General features: G+C 25.9%; 1 protein-coding gene across 3 annotated transcripts; it reads right to left on the reverse strand.

The window, feature by feature from the left end:
* Positions 1-1072: 1072 nt before the first annotated feature.
* Positions 1073-7796, reverse strand: LOC100214556 (transformer-2 protein homolog alpha). 3 transcript variants are annotated; one of them, XM_065810360.1, is made up of 8 exons: positions 7697-7796; positions 2883-3085; positions 2410-2452; positions 2142-2270; positions 2011-2070; positions 1828-1943; positions 1429-1514; positions 1073-1252 (listed from the first exon to the last, which is right to left on the reverse strand). In XM_065810360.1, exons 1-8 carry the CDS (start codon positions 7700-7702, stop codon positions 1245-1247), a joined length of 651 nt encoding a protein of 216 aa, XP_065666432.1. In that variant the 5' UTR covers positions 7703-7796; the 3' UTR covers positions 1073-1244. The 3 variants fall into 3 exon arrangements, with proteins under 3 accessions (XP_065666432.1, XP_065666431.1, XP_065666430.1); XM_065810359.1 differs by having other exon boundaries at positions 2410-2455; XM_065810358.1 differs by having other exon boundaries at positions 2410-2467.
* Between the last annotated feature and the right edge of the window lie 3955 nt (positions 7797-11751).

The following is an 11751-nucleotide window of genomic DNA, read 5'->3' on the forward strand; positions in this document are numbered from 1 at the left end:
TATTTTCAGCTTCAGTATTATTGAGAAATAAAAAATCCATTGAAACATCTAAATATTCTCGAGTTGAAACTTTTAGCGGTTGCCTGAAATCCATTCACCTTAATTCAACATAAAATTTAGCTGACGTCAAAAAACTGCTGCAAAAGATAATTAATACTTAATTCAAAACTTTTATCATAACTGGTTTCTATAGCTTGAAATCGGAGAACTGGCCTAGATTAGAATCAAATTTTTTTTACTGAAAAAGAACAGAAAAAGAAAATTTAGAAGTATTTATTATTAAAAAATGAATCCAAGCCTATATTCACAATCTCTATGCAAAACAAACTGCATGTATAACGATAAAATCGAGGGTTTCTGACTGGTACGTAGGAATGTTTTAATAGCCTACATATAAAAAAAATTTTGTGGAATAGTTAAACCTAATTGACAGTTTCAATTCTCTGAAGCATGCGGCTTCATAAATTTACTTCCTTCTTCCACTATGATTACCAGAAACATTATGGTGCAATCTTCTTATTGACTTAATTCTTATTTTCTCGCAACCTTGCGGCTTGCTAACTTACTTCTTTCTTCAAAGAACTGAAATAAACAATGGGAGAGGATAGAAAAAAAACCCAATAACTGTTAAACTACGATCACTTTTGGGGGAGGAAATAAACGACCCAATATTAAAAAAACAAACAACTTTATACAAATAAAAAGATTATGAGTAAATTTTGCAATTAACGATCTTTAAAAATTTTAACCTACAGAAACCCATTAAACATTAAAAGCGTTAAAAAAAAAAACAGAAAATCAATAACAACCAAATAACGTTATGGACACACTCACTTACTTTTAATATTTTATTAATTAATTCATTCTCATTTGAACCTTTTTCACACGGCTTGCAGCCAAAACAAACTTCTTAATCTAATAAAAACCTATGAAATCTTCTATCTTCTCGAATTCTTATACTTCTCCATTTACATTTCCTTCAAACTGAAAGATAATGGAAGCAAATTTAATTTATTAAAAAGGATTTTCAAAACTCCCTTTGAAGATAAAGACGCAAACAAGACTCCATGAATCATTAGAAACTCTATTATGAGGTTGTTATGACCATACATTATGTACACTGTTAAAACAAATCAAAGAATGTGCTACAATAGTCTAAGGAACTGATTGTTGTCTCCTAAGTCCAAAGAAACTTGATCAATCAATGCCAGATGAGAACTTCTTTCTTTTGTTCAGTTGCTACTTTAACGATCTAAAAAATTGTATTTAATAATAATTTAACTTTATTCACAACAAAACTTTTAAATATTTAAACCTCTACTATACTAATATACTAAATATAAATTTATTATTATATTTATAAAATTTAAAAAAACTAAATTACAAATAGCCAAAATCACAATAAATATTACTAAAACTAAATCTTACAATATGGAGATCTTGATCGAGATCTAGAACGAGAATATGATCTTCGTCTATAACCACGGAAATTACTTCCTCGATAACGAGATGACCTAAAAATCATTACAGGCGAAAAAATTAATTAAATTTAAATCAATTAAAGTGTTGTACATTTTAATCACTAATGGTGATTTAAATACTCATTATGATTTGCTTCTAATTATAAACAATTTAAAAACGATTGAAATAGGATTTTATCTAATACTCAATAAAAATTAAAAAACAAATTTTGATAAGACTCATATTTTTTTTACAGTAATTCATAGAAATTTAAACAATTTAGAATTGCTAAGAAAATTCAGCTAATGATAGGTTAAAACATGTTTTTAACCTATATAACCATGTATAGGCTACATAAAATCTTACTGGGTTGGTCTTCCCATATATACTCCAGGCGTAGGAGTATGAGCTCGCTGAGTAATAGAAAAGTCAACACGAATACGTCTTCCATCAAGTTCAGCACCATTCATTCTTTCTTTAGCCTGTTATAAAACATATGTTTAAGAACACGAAAAAAGAGTTATGTGAATATAAAACACATTAACTTACATCTTCAGCTTCTGAAATAGATGACATATTTAAAAAAGCAAATCCTCTAGATCGACCCGTCTAAAAACATTTAAAAAAATTATTTATAATGAAAAGATAAAATTATATATACTATTAGTAAAACTAATTACATTATGATCGTGCACAACATTGCAATCAACAACACGCCCATATCTTTCAAATGCTTCTCGAACTTCTCTATCTGTTGTGTACAAACTCAAGCCAAACACTCCTAGACATTTCCCTGGAGGAGGAGCTTCCTTTAAAAAAATATCTTATTTTTAAACTAACAAAACTTATTTAAACTACTACAATTTATTTAAAATTGGAGACAAACATTGTAAATGTTGTATAAACATGTTAAATAAACTGTTAATTCTAAAACTTAATAACACTCACCCTGTTGCCAATGTGACGCTTTCGATGAGATAGTGGCGACCTGCTTCTAGATCGATTTCTACGATTTTAATTATTAAACATAATAAGCCCAAATAATAACAATCAGGGGTATCGCTTATTAGAAGGAGAGGGTTCCAAAAAATATCCAAATTATTTTAAATATTGCTACCAATGTTGTTTTTCTAAAATACTGATCATTTTAGGTTGAGTAGGATAGAATTTTATTTTAGGTTGAGTAGGATAGAAAATGACAGGGTTTAGAGCAATGATAAAGCTTAATAGCCTTATCTTATAATTTTTCAAGATACCCCTGATTACTACCTCATAATATGCATTAATTTGCAAAATTAACCACTACCTTTTTATCTGTTTGTCAAAAGCTGTCATAAGTCTGCAAAGCTTTATCAGTTTTATAGCAAATCAATCAGTTAAAAAACTTTTTATTTATTAAAATTTTGAAAACTAAAACAAACCTGCTTCTTCGTCGAGATCTTGATCTGCTACGAGAATTTGATCTAGAATATGATCTTCTACGATTTGGGGTCTTTGAACGAGACCGACGAGGAGAATAGCTTCTGGAGCGTGACTTAGCACGAGATCTACTACGTGTTCGCGATCTAGATTTTGACCTAGATTTTGATGGAGATCTTGATTCAGATTTTGAGTGGTTTCGAGGCTTAAAATATAAAAAAGCATAACTTGAAAAAAAATTCAGCGTTATTATATGAAAAGTTTTATTAAACTTGTTTTCATCAGCAACTGCCCAAATAAATCCGCCTGAACCCCAACTTATTACAAATATAATTCTCTGTGCATAAGAAAAGAGGAGATGAGTCAAAAAATGTCAAAAATGAGTTATTAAGAGGATTTAAATAATACTATTACAAGGTATTAGGAAAAAAATTTTTTAATATCCCCTCAAAAACTAAGCATTCAATTCATCATACAAGGCTTGAAATTGTACTTTTTAAAAAAGTTTCAACTGCACCAATTTCAAATTGCTTCTGCTGTAAAGTGACATTTTACGACTTATCTCCCTTTTCCCTTTTTTTAAAGTAGTTTTTATAAATCAAAAGCCCTGTTTTAATGTAGTTAAATGATTTTCATATCAAAAATAAAGACAAATTTATAACTAGAGTTAACATTTTTAAACATAACCTCTTTTCACTTTTTTGCTTTTAATGAAAACTACAAAATCAAATTCTCTTCTGCCCTTTAAACTGTCATTGACATTAAAAATATTATAATTTAGCTTGCAAAAAAATGTAAACAGGAGAGCAACAAACTATTTAAATTAAGTTTATAATTAAACTTTGTACAATATTCTGGTTGATTGACAGAATTTTTTTTTAAGAAAATTTTACTAGTGGTGTCCCCTTTACTACTGGGTTGTTACTACTTAACAAACTTAGGTAACATTAAAATAATCCTTATTTAAGTTATGTTATCCTTTAAAACTTTAAACAAAAATTAAACTTTTAAACAGCATCAAAAAATCATTATTCTTAAAAGTTTTGAATCTTAATCATTTTGTGATTAACTGTTATTATGAGCTAACAAAATTAAGACACATTATGTGTCATTAGTTATTGTAAGTTGTTATAGCAAACTTAGTAGTCATAATAAAAAAGAAAAATGAAAAAAATGAAAATATCTTTAAAGCAAGCCTTTCCAGGATACGCGTGCAGGTTTTTTGTTTGACCACAAGCTAGTATTTTATTATAGACAACTACAGACTAACTACAGACATTCCATGCATAAAGATAACGTCCTATCCAAATGAGCTAAACATGGGTATATAACTATATAGTACAAAACAAAATACATAAAAGTAAACGCGTGCATTACATAGATGTTTTCTTATAGGGACAATACTTACTACATTAAAAAATTTTTAGTTAAACTTTTAAATAAAAGCCTCGAAAGGCTTTTATTTAAAAGTTTAACTAAAAAATCAATATTATCAAAATTAAGTAATTATTATACGAAATAAAATTATGCCAGAAAACAATTTAATTACTAATTATCTTAAATTTAATAATTATATTAAATAATAAAAATATGCCAGACAACAACCAAGAATTAGCACTTTTCAAAGTAAAAGTTTCTTTAAACTAGAAAGTATATACATTATAACAAAATATAAACTAGAAAGTATATACACTAAACAAAATATGAACAATAAAATAACTCATTAAAAAAAATAAAAAAAATAATACAATTAATCAGCTACTAACTTGTAAGTTTATAGTTACTAATATTTATTTTACTTTACAGATATTTGTTTGCACATAAAAAAAAAATGCATAATAGCTCAATCATTTGCTTTGATTCTGGACAACAGGTATAGTAAAACTGATTACTAGGGTACTAAATAAACCAGATTTTTTTTGAAAATCTTTAATCTCATCCCCTAATTGTGCCCAATATAATACTGACATCATAGCTAAATATTTTATATATAGTTAGGCTGGGCATACACTAAATACATCTCATGTGAAAATGTAACAAGTTTTAAGCACCTCAAAATACTAAATTACAGAGTCTACATCACTGGATGCACCAATCTCAAAACTTTTAAATTGTTGGTGACATTTTGTTTTTCAATGCTACTATAAAAATAAAATGCAACTGGTTTAAATCATTTTTAAATAGAATTATTTACTTGTCTGCATAAAATATGATGGGTTTCTGGCATTGTGACTAATATATTTCATCATTATCACCATAAACAAATCCTCCTTTCATGCTTTAAAAAGTAATATATTCAAATTTTTTTTTAAGTAAATAATAAAAGCTAAACTTGACACTACCAGGCTTTGTTAAGAAGCATTACGCTATTTCATACGTAATTATATGCTATCTACATACGTAAATACGCTATTAATGTAAGAAATAGCGATTTCATTTTTATAAATTAGATTATTATTATTTAAACACTAAAAAAATACATATAAATAAACTAACCATACTAAAGTACTTAATGCACTTATAACAGTATATAAATAAATTGCCAGATAAACCATAATCATGCATGTAGGCAAAATTATTGGATTTATTAAAAATATTTACGATAATTTTTTATAGGAATTTCTATAAAACAAACTTATGAAAAAATGATTTCTTTTTTTTAAAAAAAACAACTTCGCTTCCAACAAGGCTGCAAGCAGCCACTAATTAAAGTTGGAAGTTACTGAAAGAGAAAAGATGAAGATTGAAGAGCAAGATAACGATTGACTGACAACTTAAAGGATTGCAAATTATATGAATCAGGAAAACAAGACGAAGGAAGCGAATTCCAAAGAGCCGATGTTTGAGGAAAAAAAAACTAGACGAATAAGCATTTTTGGAGTTTTAATTTTGAAAATGCTTTTTTACACATTTTTTCCTTAACATCATTTTTCTATGATTATTGTAAGATATTTTTAATGATTAACTAGCTTAAGAGTAGTATGGAAAGATTTTGTTATAGCCAAATCGTTAAAAAAATGCCAATTGTTTTCATTTTTTGATTTTTAAGTAATTCAACCATAAACGATTTCCCCCTTATGTAAAAAAATAAACATAAGAGGAATGCTTAAAAAAAAAGTTTAAGATTAAGTTGAAGTTTAAAAAATCACAATCACTAAAATCACTAAAACTGCTATTATTTGTTACCTTTTTTAAAATGTTTTACAACACTGTTTATATTATAGAACTTTTTTATTGTCATCAAAATTCAATTTAAAAGATCCCAGACCTCTCAAATGCGTTTCGTTCATATTAAAGAGAATGTTAAAAAAAAATGTTTAGGCTTAATTTTCTCTGAATGAACTCGACAGAGTAACTAACATAACAGAGAAGGCAACAAAGGTCGCCTTCTCTGTTATGTTGCCAAATAACCTCCATAATATATTATGACTATTTAGCTTACAATAAAACAAGTGAACTTAGATTAAAAAAAAAGTTAGTTTTTCTTGATATGCATTTATTCTTATGTTTTTATCAAAAAATGCATTTATTCCCTATAATATGTACACAATGTCTCAGAAGTTTGAGATCTCTTTGATGTTTTGACGAGTATATATATACAGGGTTTCTGCTAATATTTTAAGATGGATTTCCCAGATTTGTCACTCATCCAATACTTGCTTTTCCTGATCTACTACCTATTTTCCCTGATTTAATTTAAAGTTATCTAAACTCAACTTCAGAAAAAATAGATAGACATTTTTTTAGAAAAAAGATCTACAACTGCAAAATATAAACATTAATGCAATGAATATTGAAAGTACCAAATATAAATAATAATACATAAGTATTCTTATATTTAAAAGATATTGATGATTCTTGTTTGTATAACAGATGTATGGATGTTTAATATACAAAAATCAAATGCTAATGTATTGAATATTATATACAAGTTTTTGAAATTGACTTTTACTCTTAGAAGAATTTTAAAACCATTACAAATAAAACTATATTTCATGCTAATTTATTGATTTACACTTAATTTTTTTTTAAATATTTTCAATTATTTTGAACTGTGAATTTTGTGTTGATTTGAGATCAAATAAAACGGATATATATGGTCGAAAACTGCATTAATTAGTATTTTATAGGATTTAAATTTAAAAAACCTTTGAAAATTCTTAAAAATTGCATTTTTGTTCTTAAATCCTGACTAATGTGCTACAACAAGAAAGACTTAAAAAATAAATATTTACTGCAAGTTATTGGCTTCATAAATATGTAGTTTCATATACTTACTTAGTCAAAATCGTAAGTACAAAGCACAACAAAGTGATTCTTATCAGCACGTATCTAAATTATTTAATGTTATCTAGCTATTACCTTTTTTATATCATAAAGTAGACTGATACTATTGTAAATCATGGAGTAGATTCCGATACATATAGAAATCAATTTCAATGATTCTGCTCAAATAATAAATTTTAAATAATAGAATTTCCTTTTTTTTTTTATACATAAATTATATCATTTTTATAAAGTCATGTAAAAATTTAGAAACTTACAATGTAAATTTAAAATATTTTTCATATTTCAAATCATTTATTATAATTTGTAACATTTCAACACAAAAAAGGTACTTAGGTAATTGAATTTATGAAAATGAAAAGTTATTCAAGATAAGTTTTTACTTTTGCTACATTATTTGTAAATGAACTAATACTGCAGAACAAGAGAAATTGAAACAACAAAGAAGATTAAAGTAAATTTTTTATAAAATACATCCGTTAAGGATATTATATTACGTTAAAATATGATAAAACTTAATGCCTCCTACCGCCATATTTTAGCATGAGCAGTCCTTCTCCTTCACCTACGACTGGTACTATGCATTATGGGAAATTATTTAAGCCAAAGCGCGCATATTTAAAGCTAGAGTTTCACAAGCAAATAAATTGTCAGAAATTGTTTGGACAATCATTTAATCGCTTTCCGATTCACTTTTTCTAAAGAGCCGTCGTCATTAAGATCCTGAGAACCAGGACCAACGATACAGATTATGAAATAGGGGGAAGGGGGCACAATTTCTAATTCTTAAGAAAAGACATCTATATCTAGGATTTTCTTAAAATATTTTCTTAATTTTTATCGGTATTCTTTGAATACGGATAAAACAAAATTTTTACTTTTTTACCCAACCTATACAAAAAAAGAGAATCCAAAATATCTTGCCTGATTTATTAATTGACAATACAATCATAAAAAGAGAAAAAGTTACAAAATTCTTAGGAGTCATGATAGACGTAAACTTATCTTGGAATCAACAAATTGATAATATTTCCATGAAAGTTGCTAAAAGCATTATAATTCTATATAAAGCTAGATATATACTAAATAAACACCAACTAACTCAACTATATTATTCATTTATTCATTGCCATATAAACTATGCTAATATTATATGGGGAAGCGCTCATAAAACCAAACTTAAATCTCTCTATCAGAAACACGCAGCTCGCATAATTAATTTTGCAAATCGTTTTTCAAGCTCAACACCACTTCTTATAGAAATAAAAGTTTTGAATATATACGAACTAAATATTTTTAATATTTTATGTTTTATGTTTAAATGTAAAGAAAATGTATCTCCTAGTGTATTTATAAATCTCTATAATTTGAAACCCAAAAACAAGTATGAACTTCGTTGTAGTAAAAATATTCAAGAGCCATTTCGCAAAACAAGTTTTGTATTTCTTATCGTGGTCTATTTCTCTGGAATAAAATAGTATTACCTAACTTTGATTTTTCTTTCAAGTGGTCTTTTTCTTCCTTTAAAAAGAAATTAAAAGAAATAATATTTTCAACACAAAATATACTCATCTTTTTTTAGTATTTCAAGTTAGTATGATTTAATACATTATTTTTGTTTACTGTATAAAGAATATAATTTATACAACATATATTGAATACTTTATATTATATTGAGAATGTTATATACCTACATTATAAAATATTATGTTAAAACTTGCTTAACATCTGAAGAGTATTATAACGCATATGTAATTTTTTAATGTACGAATTTTTTTTTTATATAGATTGTAAAGGGCTTCATGATAGGATCATGTGATCTTCTGGAAGTCCTACCAGTAATATATTCTTATAAATTTACCTTGTTCATATTATTCTGGAAAATAAATTACAAAAAAAAAAAAAAACTTACAAAATCATGATAGCAAATACAAAATCGTGATAAGTTTTTGTAACTATTAACCAAACAAGATCCAGCAATAAAATATACTTCAGAAAAAGAAAATAATAAAAAGGAATTAAACTTCTTGGATATAATTGCAATCAACGCTAATAACTTATACTATGACGTAAAAATCCACCGAAAGTCGGCTATCACTAACATACAAATAAAACTAACGCTAATCCAAAAATAGTTATGGTTGCTTTTAAAGGTTTGTATCTCGTGCCATTAAAATTTGTTTCACAAGGTATCTCAATAATAAAACAGAATTTTGAGTAAAAATGTTTGCAGGAAATGGACACGATAGATTAAATTTATTTAATCTATCATGACTATTTTCTGCAAACATTTAGTTGGGTGAGTCAAAAAACAAAACTTTTGAAAATGTCCACAACATGCATATTGATGTCTACTTCATGATAAAATAAAATTCGGTAATTCAAAATAAGCTAAATATTAAAAATTATCTATGGTAACCTGTAGCGTATCAACGCAAAAGCCCCCCCTCCTGCAATACTTTACCCTGAACCCCAATGTTACTTCCCTTTTCTTAACCTTTTTGACAAAGATTATACATAAAAGCAAAAACGTTATTCTTAAATATAGTTTTAACTTAATGAAATAAAAACCAGTATGTGACACTAAATAAGTCTAGTAAGTAGAAAATCTAATGAAAGTTTTTTTCTTGTCTTCTTAGCTGCACTATGGTCTATGGTTCCATTTAAATCTAATTGAACTGCTATTTCTTCTTCAATAGCTATTTGGTTTAGATAAAATGTTTTGCACCAACGTTGTCTTTACTGTGTTTTAGTTCTTTTTAATTTGCTCAAGGATCTTTTTGCAGTTGCCACGAAAAAGGGCGACTTCAAATATAACATATATTTATATTTGTGAATAAGCAACTTATATCATAATATGTTATTGCAGACGCGGGTAAAATGCGAAAATTTTCCAAATCTTATTGCTGCTTTAATTAAAAACCTTAGAAAAGCATCACTCTTTTGCATGCTCCTTGAAATTATTTGATGTATGTACTAAACCTCCTAACCATATTTTACACTGAGTACTCCCGCACTTTACCTGGTAAATTTTTCGCATTTTGCAAATGCCTTGTTTTTGTTAACAACTTGAACCTGAAATACTGTACACATCTTTAATCTTCGTTATCAAAAATTTTTTCCGTTTAGAAAATCGTTCCCTAATTTGCGAAATGATTACATTTTTATTATTGCCATTATTGTAGTTGTAGCCGTAAATAATTCATATAAAGTATACATGCTTAAAGATTTTCATTTTTGCAGACTTTACGAAGTGCCTCAAGTATATAATTTTCATTATATAAACAAGCATCATCAAACATTGTTAAAACCTTTATTATTAGGAGGTTGTTTTTTTTTTTTTTTTTTTTTTTTTTTGAATTCATGAATTCATTTAGAGATCGTTCACATGTATAAAGGATATTATTATCTCTTGATAACATCGATCCTGCGCCCGCAGGATTTTTTTTAATGTTTTAGATATGACACGTTCAGACATTGTGCAAACTCTAAAGTTAAGTATGTTTATGACTGGGCCAAATCAGCCCCTCAGTATTATCTTGTTCTATCTACAAATGTAATAAATAAAATGTTCTATCTAATATATAAAATAACCACGCAAAGAAATTATATATAACCAAATACAATGTTCTATGTAGTATAATATATTATACTATATCAGTTAGAACATTGTATATATATATATATATATATATATATATATATATATATATATATATATATATATATATATATATATATATATATATATATATATATATATATATATTTATATATATATATATATATATATATTTATATATATATATATATATTTATATATATATATATATATATATATTGTATTTATTTTATATATTAGATAGAATATTTTATCTATTACATTGTAGATAGAACAAGATAATATTGAGGCGACGAAATGTGTGCTTTGCAAAAAAAGAGTTTCTAGCAAAAGCTAGTATAAATGTATATATAAGTTTTAAATATGTCGGTATGAACTTTTAAAGTAAAAGAATGGTGTACTGTCAGTGAAATATGTTTTTTTATAAATGTTTTAAATATATTTTACAAAAAATTTTTTTAAACATCATATAAAATATATATACACACACACACACACACATATATATATATATATATATATATATATATTGATATATATATATATATATATATATATATATAGATATAATATATATATATATATATATATATATATATATAAATTATGTTAGTGTATTCTACAAAGTATTCTACAGTTATTACATAATTAATTATAACAATTCCCAACTTCCCGTGAAATAATTTCTCCATAATTTGAAAATTTGTTTATGTTTAGACATTCTTCCTGATGAACCTACTGATGGTGAAACACAGTGTTGAAGTAATCAAAAATTATATATATATATATATATATATATATATATATATATATATATATATATATATATATATATATATATATATATATTATATATGTAGGTAAATTAAATTTAGAGTTTGCACAATGTCTGAGCAGCTTCTGGGAGCACCTAAAATAACTACAAAAAACAATAACAAAAAAATATATATATACATATATAT

The sequence above is a fragment of the Hydra vulgaris genome, chromosome 11, assembly GCF_038396675.1.
Source record: "Hydra vulgaris chromosome 11, alternate assembly HydraT2T_AEP".
In the NCBI taxonomy this organism is placed as follows: domain Eukaryota; kingdom Metazoa; phylum Cnidaria; class Hydrozoa; order Anthoathecata; family Hydridae; genus Hydra; species Hydra vulgaris.